Genomic DNA, 16,616 nt, shown 5'->3' with positions numbered 1-16,616 from the left:
CAAGAGACAGGGACATACCGGAGCAAGCCCAGCTCCCGGAGTCACCCATCTGGTTGGGGATGGAGTACAGGACACACATGCAGGGGCCTACGGAAATGGGCCTGGTCAGCCTGGAGATGAGAAGGACATGGGGAGACCCGACTGCCACCTGTAACTGCATCACAGCAAAGCAGAGAGGAAACCGAGCGAGACGCTGCTCAGAGGTACATGAGGAGGGAATCACAGAATCATAGGATGTCCTGAGCTGGAAGGGACTCAAAAGGATCGAGTCACACTCCTGTCGCTGCGTATGACAACCCCACAGTTCACACTGTGTGCCTGAGGGTGTTGTCCAGTCTCTTCTTGAACACTGTCAAGCTTGGGGCCGTGACACCTCCCCGGTAGGTAGTCATATTGTTGCTGTCTGTGGCAACAGGTACAAGCTGGGTGATGGGAAATTCTGCTTAGATATATGGTTATTTACTGTGAAGCCCATCAGACACTGGAACAGGTGTCCAGAGAAGCTGTGGAGTCTGCATTCTTGGAGACAGGTATTTTTTGGACAAGAAAAAACACTTTTTCTCAATGAGGATGACAGAACACTGGAACAAGCTGCCCAGGGAGGTTGTGGAGTCTCCTTCTCTGGAGGAATTCAAAACCCACCTGGACACCTTCCTGTGTAACCTCATCTGGGTGTTCCTGCTCCAGTGGGGAATTAGACTAGGTGATGTTTTGAGGTCCCTTCCAATCCCTAACATTCTGTGATTCTGTGAAACTGTTACCAAAGACCATGGCTGTCTAGCTGTAACAGGGTGAAAGAGAAGTTTTTGTCCAGGGATTATCACCTGATTAAAATCAATTTGTCTGTAAAATTGTCAAAGGATCTGTTCTGGTCAACATATGAAAGATCAGGAAAAGAGGTGATTAGGGAGTTAAGAGTTTCCTGATAAGAAATTACTGAGAGTAATCGAAGGTAAAAATGATTGCAAAGGATATCAGCACGATCAAACAGCAAATGTATATTAATTCTTAAGGGGTAAAATGACTGTAACATGCAGATACAATGATGAGTGCTAAACCACCACCACAAATAAGAGAATTTATGGAGTGCCAACAGCTTTCTAAAAAACATCTAAACAATACTCAAGAGCAGCCACTTAAAAAGAAATTAGAATCTGACTACTAGAAATGATGATGATAGGATGAAAAAGCAACACCTCACGTGACCCTCTCTAAAATGATGGGAAAGCCGTATCTTCATGTACACGTAATCTGGGGCACCATAACCCTAACAAGTAAACAGCACAATCAGCAAAACTACAGGGAACATTACAAACCCGAGCGCGAAAGAGATTTTTTATGAGGTTTTAAACCAAGTTCTTAACCTAGAAAAGTGATGACTGCTGTGGATATTACACAAGTCAATAAAATCAGGAATGCTATTAAGAAGATGATAGCAAATGAGGTTTGTTCTTTTAGATTTGAAAGTTTTTTTTAATTATATCTTTTTTTTAAATCTAGATTTGTAGATCTTTATAAAGAGTGAAGACTCTTATTGGGGAGTTATTTCTCTTTGATATTCCATCATATCTCTATCAAAAATTCAGATTATCTAATGGATCTATTGTGCTCTGCAATTCTCTGAATTCTGTTCTTAGAAACTCTGAAAAACAATCTAGTGTGTTCTTGTTTTACTGGCCACTAGAATTTAGCACAAATTATATTCAAAGACAATGAGTGAAAGCAGAGAAAGTATTTTCATCCTCGATGCATCCAAAAGATCTTCCAGAGCTATCAAAATCAAGAATAAAGAAGTTATTTGTAACTCAGTACTTGTGAATGTTACTCACTTCAGATGGACATATAGTTTGATGTCAGTAAAACACAGGCTGTATGCTTACCAAGGTAGATCAGTAACAAGATCTTTGCAGTCTACTGAATTTTCATTGTCTTTGTTTTATCAAACCAGTTGTAACAAGCAAGTACTGTGTACCAAACTTCTTGTTAAATCTGCATATTCAAAGGCATGTTAAGTTTTGATCATGAACAATACACACATTTCCAGATACCTGTATATATATTATACAGGTATATTACCATCCACTGAAAACATTCTGACAATCATGTCTACATAGATGGAGTACAGTTATCCAAATTTTAATTATTATAATTAATGCATATAACTATATTGGCAAAACTGTATCTGAACAGGAGAAAAAAAAAAAATCCCTCAAAACATTCCTGTGCTGAAGTGATGAGGTTCACAGATGCACGGGGCTCATATCAACATGCTTGTATAAACCGGAAACAGATCAAATCCTTCTCCATATGGTCACTGGCAGAACACCCACTTTGGTTTCCCCTAATTAAGAGACCTTCCATAGACAGGATAGTTTTGCTGAAGTTTCTAAAAAACATGTCTAATATATTCAAACTAAAAAGAACGCATTTTGCCTCATTTAGAGCATGGGTATTTCCTCTTATTGAAACAGTTTAGCCAGTTCTAATTATTCCTGAAAACCCATCGGTTATGTTTATTGTCAACAACTCCAGCACATCTATTATCTTCAGGCAAAACAAAGTTTGAGGTGTCCGTGCTTGATTGTGCTCCTAGCAGGAGATGCCATGCCTTCTCAACCTTCTGGAGGCCATCCCCAGAGGGAACTGGGGTGCAAATGCATCATCTCCAGTACCCCCTGCTGGCATCCAAGCAGGGGTCATCCTATATGGTTTGCTGATGAGACAAATATCATGAGATGATGTGGGTGGAATTACAATCATAAAAAAAAAGCTCTTTCTGAAATCTGGTTTCACCTAAAAGATGGTTGGGCCAGAGATTAGCATCTTGAGAGGCTTCCACGCTCCTACAAGACGAAGTATCTGCAGATGAGTTCAGGTGGAATGCAAAAATCAATTTATTTTATGAGCAAGCTCTGACTGGCTTGTTCAGACTTTCTGTCTCAGAACTGGGAATTAGTTTCATTTACAACCTGGCACTTCAACAAATTGCCTAAGACTAAGAAGGCGTAAAACCTGGTACGCTGCTGGGTTAAGTGCTCTACCTTCCTTCTGTCTTCAGATCTTATGGTTTCTGAGTGTTGGTACAGTGCCTGCTGCAATACAGTTGTGAAATGCAGTTACCTTCTCAAGCACTGATTTGGCACACACAAAGCGTCAGGCGAGTCTGACAAAACATCTAAGCAGTCATTAAATTCAGGTTTCAGCACACCAACATGGAAAACAAATTCTAAATGAGCTCATGGGTATCCTAACCACCTCACGCCACATCACATCATGGGTAACCTGCTACTCTGGCCAGGTTGTTATCTAAGTACGACCGTAACTTTCGTAACACCAACCACAGATCTTTCATTCAATCTTGTAACTGTTCAGTGGTATTCAACATACAAAATCATTACTGTTCATTAAATATCCCATTTAAAAAAAAAAATTAAAAGTAAAAATTACTTCCATCAGGTTATCCTTAGAAAAAGATTCAAGCCATTCAGGAAGAGAGTCACTGTTTAGTTACAACAAAATCTACAGAGCACACTGAATGCAGGTCACCAGATATAAGTACATGAACAAAACCAGAAAACAATTTCTTTATGTACTTACTTATTAGGTGCTACTAGAGTAAGAACATGACAATGATGATGCAGGCAAGAGCACTGTGTGATTCCACAGAGAGAGACGTTGCCAGAAACAGAACATGTGCATATGTGTGTGTAGATATGTGTGTGTATGTGTGTACACAAAGGGAAACATGAGTTAGATTTCTTAAATGAGGTTATCATCTGGTTTCCAGAATTATAAAATAATTTAAATGTGTTCAAAAAGCACTGACAACTGTGAATCTTCCTTTCTGTCTCCCCCAGTCTACGTTATGTAATCAGGAAGCATCAGCATTCAAAAAGACAAAATTGCAAGGTACAGAGTTTGCTTTATGTAAAAAGAGTAACAAAAGGCAGGAAAAAAAAAAAAAGTATCTTTCTACTCTTGATGTTAACCTGATGTGGCATTTTTTCATTCAAAGGAGTAAAGAGGAAGTGCTCACAGCACTGTCAGTCTAATACAAGAATGACTACTTCCAGCTGAAAAGTGCAGCATATCACTCCTTTGTTTTAATGTTCAACTGTGTATATAACACTTGCTCTAGTATGAAGATTAACGGTTTGATAAAACTTTTTTTCTTCCTTAAACGAAAGCTTCATCTTCTTCCAAACTGAGTTACTGCAGCGAGTGAGACGAAACAGGGATATGAATAAAAAGATTCAAGTGAACTTTAAAAATTAATTTTCCTCCATGATTCAGCAGAAATCAGTGCCAATTACATAAAAGGTATAATGCTTTCTTCTCAGAAAATAACTGTTACTTTGTACTATTGGATTAAAAACATAATCCTAGTCCAGCCTTAGACACATTTCTTCTATGAAATCCATTTTATTCACATTATGGACATATGGTTTCCTTAAATCTGAAAGTTGCTCCTGCCTTGCTTATCTTTGAAAGAAGAAAGAAAATGGCCAATAAGACAACTACATAGGTATGACAAGGACAACAAAGAAAAATATTCAACAAATTCTGGATGACTGCAGAAGTAGATGAACGGCGTGTATATGAAGACTGGCTGGTATTAAAGTACATAAGGGGAAAATAATGACTCAAAACCAGATTTTAAGCCTCTGGGGAGTAAATTTCTTACAATTAACCCTGACATCATCAGCAACCCAGTTAAATATGCTGGGAAAACATTTAGCGTTAATCTAGTTAAACATAGTTATAAACCCAACATCTAATATTCTAAAAAGGTGTCTTCAATTCTAATACAATTGACGGCACCATGAGCCAGCACGGCTCATTTTGGAATACCAAGCATCTGCTCTGAGAACGGCCTCTATGGGAGACCAGGAAACAACAAAACAGCGCCAGCAGTAACACAACGTGCTCTGTGCAGATGCAAAACCTGTTGGAATATTCAGGGACTTTGCAGCAGAATTTACACACCTATACACACAGTCTTACCGTTGCTATCTACAACAACTCATAACCTTTTGTCATACTACTAGTGAATTTACCCGTTCTTTATATTTTGGCTACAAAAAGAGAACGCATACTATAGATTTTTGTTTAAAACTAAAATTAAAAACGGGAAGAGACAGAAAATAAACAAACAAACAATGACGCAACCATGATGAAATAATAAACACAGCTATCACCACAGTAATAATGGGTGGTGTTACAGGCCAGATTTAAATTCTTATGTATCCCTGGTTCCTTATTCCTTGACCAATGCCACTGATAAAAAGTTAAACGTGTACAGATCTGTACTTTCTGTTCAGCGAAAGAATAAATGAACAATATAAAAGTGAGCTTCTTTCACAATGCCTAGTAGGAAGCACGGTTTTTGTCACACCATTGATTTCACCTCCCTGTCCCTGATTTTTTTTTTAATGACAATTTTCTAAGTGAATGAGTTACTAGTTCTCCCCTTGTAATTCACCGAAATGTTCCCCCAGCCTGAAATCTGTTCAAGGCAGCCAGACTTCATCCAATGTGTTGGTGACATGCTGAACAAATGAAAAAAATGAAAAGCAAAAGCATATAGACAAGAAATGTTTATTGAAAAAGAAAATAAAATTAAAAGACAAAAATGGGTGGGAAGCACAACACTCAGAACTAAGAATTAAAAAAACATCTTACATTCTGCCTTAATGGCAGCAAAGTTAATAGGGGCAAAGGGACGTCTTGCTGCCTGCCGCAGCCGGAGGGTATTTTTGCAGACCTGACGGGCCAGTTTTGTCCAATACGTTGTGTGAAGAAAGAAAGCTTGACGTGTTTTCACTGCTGACTTTGGACTTCCAGTGTTACGAACTGGAGTTCCCTGTGTGGCCTGTCGGGACATGTGAGTTCTAACATGGGATTCCTACAAAATAAGACAAAAACAAACAAAATCATAAAACGTCCGAATTACAGCATTGAAAAAGAGAGGATTTGGTTAAATTCACAAGGTTATGCAAATAATACGTATAAGCACTATGCAAAGCCCTGGGGCTTATGTAAGAAGCTGCATAACACAGTAGAGACCTCTATTGTGAGTGGATATATAATGTGATTCTACACAAGACACAGTATAGCCATATTCGTGTTTTATAGATAACACACCATTTCATCAACAAGAAAACATTTGTCCACCAAAAATGCATGTAGTGGATGCTTTTTTATCTAAGACTTGGCCATATAAAGACACGGTAGGACTTGCACACTGTGCAGTTCTACTTAAGACAGGAAAAAGGTTAGTAAGTTAATAAGTTTTGCAACGCCAAAGTTGAACACATACATGAAAAACCCATTCCATTAAAATATTAAAGTCACAATAGTCTTGTGAAAACACCACACTTTGGTTTAGGAAGTCTTATCTACATAATCGTACCTCTGTAGGTTGGTTGGAAGAGAGTTTATCTTCATCTGTCTGCGTGGGCATTTTCAGGCCACCGTATTTCTTCCAATAAATCCAGCAAGATGCACACAATCTGCATTGCATATTAGGAGGACCCCAAGAATACCACTGGTGAGACTGTGGAGCTAAGGAGGAAAGAAAAGCACAGCTAAAGTGGTGCATGCTACATTCAACATAATAATTCCAAATGCTGTAATAGACGCTATTCCCTAAAAGCACTATATGGATATTCAATATATTTCACATATCAAAAATAAAGACATGGATGTTTAGCTTATTTTTTAAAAAAACAGCACTCCAAAAGTCCAGTCCAAATGGAAATTCCAAAATACTCCCCTACTTAATTTCAAATGAGTGACTTTGTATCGTCAAGGTGACATTTTCTTCCAGGGGACTAAAATTAAAAAAAGGAAAACACCAACAAAAAAACCCCAAACAAACAAAAGGAAAAAAAAAAAAAAAACAAAGCAAAACAAACACACACCATCAACACCACCCCAAATTAAAGTGGATTCAATAAACATGCTGAAGCCAGCTCTAACTTAAAAGTTATTTCTTCCACACAAATAATTGAAAATCATCCTCTATTTTAGGCATGCAAACAGAAGTACATACATTTTTTTTTTTAAAAAGGTCATAATATTAAAAAAAAAAATATTAGTAATTTAAGATACTACTTATTTTTTTTTTAAATACTTACTATAGCAACTTTCACAAGCTCGACCTATTAGAGAGGCCTGCGCTTGGTAAGAGGCTCCCATTGCTCCATTGACTGCAGCAGGTTTCCCATTGTTACTGGATATTTGATTGGGATTTGGTTTATTGCTTTAAAGAAAATAAAATAAAAATATTTAAAGATTCTACTAACCTGTTATTCAAGATGAAAACAAACCACCTAATTTTGGAATTTTGATGTGTGGTGACCACACCTGTAAAAACTGCTCTAGACAACAAGACAATTTTTTATGCTCTTCTAGTACTTTCAGCACCATAAGAGATTTGCTATGTAAAGAGAAGGCTGAAGAACTGTTCTTGGATTTTTTTTTTTGTTATATTATTATGATGATTAATTTACCTACTAATACTTCAGTGACTTTAATGTCAATTAATTCACAGAGAATTAATATACTCCACACTAGGTTAAGTATAGTATTTCCAAAGCTCCAACTTCGTGGGTGTTGATTACTCCTTTGACAAGCTATACTCACAATACAGTGCAAGGCTGGATACATTGATTCCTAAGATGATTATTCTGTATTTTACATAGCATAAAATATATTCAAGATTAGATAAAATGACTAACTTGAAGAAACCTTTGCTGTATCAAGTCTGTACTCCAAATGCCATCAAGTCCATCTCCTATCTTCTCCTTCCAGTGAAAGACACTTTTACAATTTCCCAATACTCTTTATCAAGTACCTTGGACACAAGGTAGAGGAGGAGGGATTGAGACACTATTAAGTCTCCCACGTTATGATCTGTTGCTTAGTTACCTTCCAGAGAAACCATTAATTGAAAGGGATTTTCTGGTATTGAGGACAGAATCTTGTTTTTTTTTTCAAATTCAAAAAGGTATTCAGCTCTGAGAATCAATCCTACTCAGATTTCAAATACAATAAAATCAGTCTTGAAGTGGAGCATTAGCAATCCATTTGCTTATGAGTGTCCCAGATGGAACAGTTTTTGAGAAGTCCTACCCTCTTACTATTGACTATGGATTTTGTCTTGACATGAAGGCAAAAGACAGACATTACGAAAGATCAAAAAAGGCAAAAATCCTACATTTCAAAACAGGTTTTGTTATCCAATAGAACTAGTCTCTACTGTGAACATAAAGGCAGATATTCTGAACTGTCCACACAGACCAAGGAAATTAAATTGAAAAAGCATTATGTAAAGTCTGAGCATTATCGAGTTTTCCTAAAGCAGCCACTTCCCTAAGGGGGTCAAGAAACATTCTTAAGAGTGTTCAGCGTTTTTGAAAAGGTGCCATTTATTAGAGACTTGGGCTTTAAAACTCACTTTTTTTGGAGATTAGATTAGAAGACTGAATTTAACAGTCTGCTACTGGTATTATTAAATCTGGCTAGGAGAAAAGGCTGTATGAAATATGGAAATGAAGCTCTATTGTATGCAGTTTATACAAGTCATCAAAAAGACAACAGTGGATTTGCAAAGTATTTCATTTGGTATTCTGGTCGTCTTTTATACAAACACTCATAAAATGGGAAATTCACATGTATGTAAATTGAATATACCCACAGAAAACTTAAAAGAATGTCACCTCTAATCCTTTCTCTTCCATAATCTTGAGGAAATTATGAATATAAAAGAGACAGATTATATCTTGTTTTCTTGTACATTATTAAAAAAAAAAGACTATTGTTATACTCACTAGGTAGGGATGTACACTTGTTTCAATTTACTTTCTGCTTCAGCTGCTTTCAGACGTTTCTAGTTGAAAAATTAACACAATATTTTATTATTTTCAAGTACAAGGTTTCACAAAACTGCACACAATTCAACTTTATTTCTGTGATTCCACAAGAGCCTCCAAAACAAGTGTAGAAATCTACAAGATGAAAACCATGAAAAACAAGTTCTCTGTTTTTATTATTAGTTTGAGGTTATAGTATACTGTCCTCCCCAGTAAAATTCACAGGCCTCAAACATGACAACAAAACTGTAAAAATGACAACTACAATTCACATAAACTACATCTACATAAACACGTAGAACACTGTGGCTAACTCTAACTGCAGAATAAGAAAAAAACAAATGAGCAAAATTGCACACAATGAGCTCCTCCATCAGTCCTGTAATTCAACACTTGTGTGCTCTGTCCCACCTGAGGCTGGTATTTCATAAACACTATAAGGGAGCAGAACAGTAAAGCCCACTGACAAAAATAACTAAACATTAAGTGCCATTAAAACTGTAGCTCAGGACCACAGCAGTCGCAGGACAGCGACACTACTATTAAGATAGTCTATGAATTTACTACATTATTACCTTCTTCATACTCATAACCCAAAACATGTTGCACTCAAGGTAGTATTAAACACTTCTAAAATCTTAGGGGGGTTTAGTTATTGCTATATGTCATAGAAGTAACTAAGATGACATTTTTTTGGCGGTGGCACAAGAAACAGAGAGATCAGAAGTCTGCTGTTTATCTGAAACATTTGTCTGTATGTAAAAGACGAAGAATAAAGATTATTTATCTACTCTTCCTGTACTTAAGGCATTAGTTCTGTTCATTTGAAGGAAAGAAAAAGAAAATGCGAGGGGGGTGAAAAGGAGTTGAAATTCAGTCAATTTTGTTACACATGAGGAAAAAAACACAGGGTGACACTGATATGCAGCAATAATAAATCAACACTAAGTGCCTGTCTCTCAAGATTCCCCCTTTATCAGGTGTTTCAGTCCTCCATTTCTCCTACAGCAGCCAATTCTCTTCTCTGCTATACTCCTCTTTTCTGCTGTCCAATCTTTGGAAGGCTCACAATCCAGGAAGATATTTCCCACCTTGAGAAAAGTATCATCAAAAGACTCTACTCTGGGACTCTCTCCCCTGAGGCACAGGGTGAGTTACAGGGTTAATCAGATTTACTGGTCGAGTAGTCTAAGTAAAGCCTCCTCATGTAAACTACTGCTCTTTTCCTTTTCAGAAAATGGCCTCTGTGCCATTCATCACCATAATTCTAATTTAAATTTTAAAAAAGCATATTTGAGGAGGAATCTATGACAAATAAACTCCTAAGAAGTCCATGCCACCACAAGTTAATTCCAATGGAATATGAGAGCCCTTTTCCACCTACTTCCAAGATAGGATTGGTGGGGTTCTTTTGGTTATTACAGGTTTTTGCTGTTCACAGACACCTCTTTCCCCAGCACCATGCTTGGTGGCACTGCATTACCTTCAACAGGCCCATAGCAAAACTGCAAACACAGTTATGCTCTGCCTCCCTAAGTCAGTTTTTACAAGAACAAGGAGAAAGAACAGCAGCAGCATACCCCAGGTCTCATGAACTGATAGTTTTCAATCCAAGAACATTCCACAGCCCAAGCAGAAGAGCTCTCAACAGTGAACTCTTTCCACTTAACAGCTTTGGGCCACAGGCTTGCCACAACTGTTTCTTTTTCCTTTTCATATTATACCAAACAATACAGAATTTGTTTTCAAACTGAAAATGCAATGAGAGACTCAAGCAACATAAATTCCACAGAGATTCATAACAAACCGGTATCATTCTACAAAAAGAACAAATAAATCTCACTCCACATCTAGCAAGATCAGAGCAAAAGAGAAAAATGCAATAAAGGGAAAGAAATGAGGAAAGGAACCTTGGAGCACTGTCATAATGTAAAGGTATTTGTAAGAAGCTGTTATTAAGCCCTGATGGCAGTATCAGTGAGAAGTGACTAAACACATTAATTAAATTCTAGCGTACTTTTAATACCGGCATGGGGTTGTAAGAAATGCAATTTTAGCAATCGCTTTTTTCCTTTGTTTACTAAAGTGAATCATATACTGCCTTCTACAAAATAATCAGACAGTAGCATTTCAGTATAAGCTGTATTTTTATGCACTAAAACTATGGTTAATGTTGCTCTCTAAAAGCAACAATGTTACAGCTTGAATTCACACTGACCTATCAACTTCTAAGTACTGAGAGAGAAGAAAGGATGCAGAAACAAAACTATCAACAAATAGTTGCAACTTCTGAGAAGAAACCTCTGCCTGTCGAAAACCGGAGGCTGAAAACTGGTAAACTCTAAAGGCTGCAAGTTGAAACTGATTAAGTTCAGACAAGATGCAAAGCATCAGAGAGAGGCGATGCTTTCCCTGAAAAACAAACAAAAACCTCAAACAAAAAAAAAACAAACACAAGCTCAAAAACAACCAAAAGAAACTCACAAAAAAACAACCAAACAAACAATTACATCTGATCTTAAACAGTAACCATTTCAAACAAGTCTTCCAGACTGCACTGTAGGGGAGGTTCAGCTACACTAACTCAGCTTTTCACCAGGTCTCTACTACTTTTAATCAACTACCTGTGAAACTGAATATTATTTCTCTATAGGCACTTTTGTTATGAACATCAACTGACAAATATCCCAAGAAATTACCATTTGCCTATGTTAGTGCTATTTTCAACAGTGGAAATAAATAAATGAGAAAGAACTGTAATATATTGTTGCAGCACAGCCATACACATATTCTCCGTTTCTCTGTTGCGAAGTCTCAATAAAAGTCTTTTTGCATTGAATCAAATTCTTAAGGAGAACACCACAAATAATGAGAATACATTTCACTCAGTGCAACGAGCTGCCCGGCGTTCCTCAAACACTATATAATGTAGTGGTCATGAGAAATGCCATATGGCCAAGAATGATTACTCAAGGACTGAATTAGTTTTGCTAGACAGGTTCAGCACAGGCTGAGAACCTTAATGTGTCTATTTGCTTTCACCTTGGCTGGAAAGGAACATGCTCTGAAGTGAAGGTAGCAGCAGCATCTCCACTGCCATTAAATCAAATCACCACCTTCAGCTACCAAGCAAGAATAACATTTAGTAGCAATTATGGTAAGGAAACCTTTCTTACGCCTGACACAATGCAGCCAATTCACACAAAGAAATAGCGATAAAGAGCAAATTTTCATATTAAATCACACCAATGTAGAATTCAGAGACTGTATTTTATGCATAAGATTCAAGTATGTACGTCAACCTTTTTGTCTTCCCATTCCCCCAAGCTGTCCTACCCTTCAAGGATGATATTTAGAGAAGAATGACTCTGAAATTGCCACTTTCTTACTGAACATACTTTCTCCCTGAAATGCATTCAATTCAGTGCTTGTTCTGGTGGGCTAAAAAGCCTACAGATGTAGTTTTTTCTGAACTATATTATTGTTACCATTCCAGAACAAACTAAACAAGGGCAGGATGAAGCTCTCATCTCTTGTTAGGAAGGATTACAGAAATGAGGTATTTGGCCTACACTGGTTTTGTTATTGATGACCATGCTTGACTCTGAAAGAACATGTCTAAAGCATTAAATCCTGTGGTGTATTGCCATGTTCTGAGTTAGGATGTTCTAAATTAGTTATTAATACAGGTAAAACACAGGCATTTATAAGAGTATTCAAGTTGCAGATAACAAAAAAAACCTATGTGTTTTTCTTGCATGTGAGGCTAAAAACCTAAGCCTGCAAAAGCATACACTAACTCAATACACCTTGATCATTGTAGCAAAGGAATCACAGTGAAGCCTTAAAGAAGGAAGGGAGTTTCAGTCTTTTACCAACCACTCCAGAGCAAGTTTTTCAGAAAAAGATTCACAGGAAACAAGATCAGTCTCTGAGCAACCTCACAGTGTTGACAGAAGTCAATTTACACTTCAATTTATCCTTACTCCATGGTTTTCAGTATCAATAAAATCTTTTTATCTCATCTTCAAGATAATCCTTTGCTCAATCCTTAAAAACAGCACAGCAAATCTCTGCTCCCAATACCTTTCTAGGCTAAAACATAACAGTGCTAAAGAAGTGTTGAAAGTGAAATAAATGGAAACAAATCCAGAAGAGCAAGCTTTAATACACAGCATGTTATTTTCTATTTGCATTATCCACAGAACTAAAACATCCTAGTGATAGTCCAAGACTCTACTATGTGGTGAAAGACTTTTTCCCCTCACTTTTCATACCCTAACAAGATGATGTGGAAACCATTACAAATAAACAAGAACAAGGTGAAGCAATTATCCTTCTGACACACTGCAACAAAATCTGGAACAATTCCAACGAAGTATCTAACACAGCTGTAAACATTACTGCAAAGAATTTATTTTCAGCATGCTGTACATAACTTCTCCACTAATTATGTAGCAACTAACGGATTTACAAACTTAAATGCTAAATCATAAATTAATATGGAGTATTTTAAAATACTTTATATATCTAAATCAGGAAGTAAATACATAAAGAGTGCAATATATAAAAAGCACCAACATCGAAATTTTGCCTAAATCTGCTTAAAATATCTCATTGTATCCAATACAATCTTATGACACTTCTGCTCCAGAGCAACCCAAACCACTGAACACTTAATCAGAAAAGATAAATCCATCCATGGCGTGCAGAATGTTCTCAATTTTGTTTTTAAATCCTGATAATACCAAGGTAATGTTCTATCATGGAGTGTCCATAAAAGATTCATAACACTAGCAGCTACTCTAATACAATCTATTTTTCCTTTTCCTTCAGCCCCATGCTGAAGCAATGCCTAAATGCTGAAAGCGTTTGCTCTGCAGCCCATTTCCTTCTTACCCCGTGCAGCAGTCAGACCCAGGAATCACATCACTACAAACCAGTATATAATAGAAATGGCTTGAAAAGTCCTTCACAGCCATGCAATGTACAGTAGGCATCAGAGGATTTGACAAGGCACCCTGTGAACAGCACAAAACCACTGGTCTACAGCCTAAAATATTATCATAGGCCTCCCACCACATTCCTTTTTAAGAACAGGGATTATTATGCTTTAACAAGCTCACATTTTTTAAGAACATGGCAGACTGGTTCATGCTGAAATTGTCATTAAATTACCTGTTGTACATATCTGTCAGTGGTTTTCCACATGTAATAATACTCAATGATGCTAGTCAGTGACTTCCAAGGGAGCTGAAAAACATTTGTTATAAATTAAAGTGGTTCCAAGAAACTTCAATGTCCACATTTTATTAAACGCATGTTAAAATCAAGTATAGTTGATACATGAATTCTAAAATGTGAATATATTAAATCTCTACACTAAAATCCATACACAAATACATATTACTATTAATAACAGACAATCTTTCCTTACAGTTAACAAAGATGCAGAATTACAACAACATTACACATCCAACTACAAATGTAATTTGTTCTGTTTAAGCCATATGGTTAAACAAAATGATCAAAACAGAATCCAGATTTCCATCAGGAAACACAGAGGGTAATATCTCTATTACTAAGCGTATCAGATGGAGAACAACATCAGGACTAAAATAAATCATCTTGACAAGACCGTATTCGAGTCTCATGATCTTAAAAAAATACAATGGTTACTGTACTCAGTTCACAGTTTTTCAAGTCCCATAACAACTCAGCTGCTCATTCAATACCACTGGTTTTGCATAAACCTCTGCATAGTCTTGACCATTAAACAAGAAACAAAAGGATGCTTGAGATTAATTCTATCTTGAGCAACAAGAATAACACTGACAATATTTCGCAAAAACCTCTGTGCAAACTCAGTGATGATTATTATTATTATCATAATTATTTAGGGTGCACATGTTCATTGGTAAAGCTCTATTAGCCTAAGTTTAAGGGAGAAAACTATTTAACTCCTTAAATTCTTCCTATCATTTAAGTTAGCAATTTTCTTACAAAATTCATGCAATTTTTCTTAATAACCTGGAAAAATGCTACTATTTTGTTCATGTTTTTTTCTAGAGGCATGTATTAAAGCTAATATTCTCTACTCCGCAGAAACAAGGCTGATTTTTAAGAAGTCTAAGAAAATACAGAAGTGGTAACATTATCTTTCCAACCTTATTCACTCCACTTTGGGACTTTCTCCATGGCCTAAGCCAAAACAATAGGTTCCTGAAAGCACCAGAGGAACAAACTGTACCAAGCTGCTTCTGCCAACAAGTAGGAGCTCACAGGCAGATTTTCAAGCTGCTTTCTTGCAGACATTTAGAGGAACTGGGTCTTGCTCCCACCTCAACCTTTCAGGAGCTGGGATTCGGGTCTATACCCAGCTGTGAATTCTTTTTTGAGGCCGTGTACTACACTGTGTAAATCCCGGGTGAAAACAACAGCAGTTTTGTTCTTTCACTTTTAACATGCAGCAGCGTAACAAATGCATAAGCTGATATTGCAATAGATAACAACACATCTGGTTTCCTAAAATCTTTTTATTTTCTCAGGTAAGCTACGTCTTAAGAGAAATGCACCCAAGAAAAGATCAAGAAAAGGACAGAAACACGTGTCTGGTGTGAGGTGATGAGCTACTTCTGTCTCTAGCTCCATTTTCTTCCTGGCATCCAGGTGAAACACTGTCACCCCAACTAACTGTCATTGTCAATTAGTATATTTTAGCTTCTCCATGTTCATTTTCCTTCCTGAACACTTATTAACACATTCAAGCTACAGATTATATTTGATATTTCTCTAGAAAATACTTCAATCTGTTTTAACTATGATTGTGACACCCGTATGTTCATATACTCAGTAGGCATCCACAATTCAAGGAGGGTAATTAAGGTGGTTGGACTGGATAACCAAAATCCTTCTACACTTGGATCCACAACCCAGAAAACCTGTTTGATAGACTGAGCATGACTATCCTGTATTCTGTTTACTAAAAGGACGAAACACTGTAGGGGCATGTGAATTTTCCACAGATTGCTCTCAACTGCCAGAGAAGTTGTGAACTGCCACAGAATAATGTACTCTCATGACAAAGTGTTATTAAACACTAATTGAAAGAAGTATAAATGAGCAGCTGCATGGCATTTTTGTGAGAGAAAATTAGCAGAGAGGTATGAGTAGTACAAAAATCGAGAGAAGGAATTTTTGGTTTCTTTAGTAAACACAATCTATTTTTCCTTTTCCTTCAGCCCCATGCTGAAGTGATGCCTAAATCCCGAAAGCGTTTGCTCTGCAGCAATCTGGGTAAAAAATGAACCACTCAAATCAGATCAGCACGAAAAACTGAGGATTATCAAGTATATTAAAATGAATATGGTAATTTTAAGGCATGTCTCCACAATCTTCTGAAGTTGGAAAACAGTTCCTCCTGTTTTCCATGAACAGTTCAAGTCCGATTCCCAAGGCCTTTCCTGCCATATGCAAAATTTAACAGTTATAAATTTGCGAAAACTGTTGATAACAAAACCCAAAGAATTAACAAGCATAACAGCTGTCTAATACAATTACGAAAAAAGAGTTATATTTGGAGAACATAAAATATTCAGTCTTTTCCCATTCTACCACCCTGGGATGTGAAGTAATTCAAGTATATCAAGTAAATTTAATTAAACTAAAATTTTAGGTTGATTAGGATTCGCATAGGTTCTTAAAGACAGCAGAATCTCAACAAATGAGCTCCCACAACAG

At 36.8% G+C, this 16,616-nt stretch overlaps 1 protein-coding gene across 6 annotated transcripts in view; it reads right to left on the bottom strand.

Moving 5' to 3' along the window:
* Positions 1 to 16,616, bottom strand: part of MTA3 (metastasis associated 1 family member 3) — a 131,288-nt gene that overhangs the window by 48,933 nt on the left and 65,739 nt on the right. For all 6 annotated transcript variants that reach the window (XM_071806052.1, XM_065835383.2, XM_071806051.1 and 3 more), the window contains exons 10-14: positions 14,055 to 14,129; positions 8,835 to 8,893; positions 7,140 to 7,264; positions 6,413 to 6,564; positions 5,683 to 5,905 (exon numbers count right to left, since the gene is read on the bottom strand). In XM_071806052.1, coding sequence (XP_071662153.1) covers positions 5,683 to 5,905; positions 6,413 to 6,564; positions 7,140 to 7,264; positions 8,835 to 8,893; positions 14,055 to 14,129 — 634 coding nt within the window. The remainder of the gene's footprint in view (positions 1 to 5,682; positions 5,906 to 6,412; positions 6,565 to 7,139; positions 7,265 to 8,834; positions 8,894 to 14,054; positions 14,130 to 16,616) is intronic.

The sequence above is a fragment of the Patagioenas fasciata genome, chromosome 3, assembly GCF_037038585.1.
Source record: "Patagioenas fasciata isolate bPatFas1 chromosome 3, bPatFas1.hap1, whole genome shotgun sequence".
In the NCBI taxonomy this organism is placed as follows: Eukaryota; Metazoa; Chordata; class Aves; order Columbiformes; family Columbidae; genus Patagioenas; species Patagioenas fasciata.
Note: the sequence above shows the minus strand (reverse complement) of the source record. Positions and strands in the feature narration are given on the sequence as shown.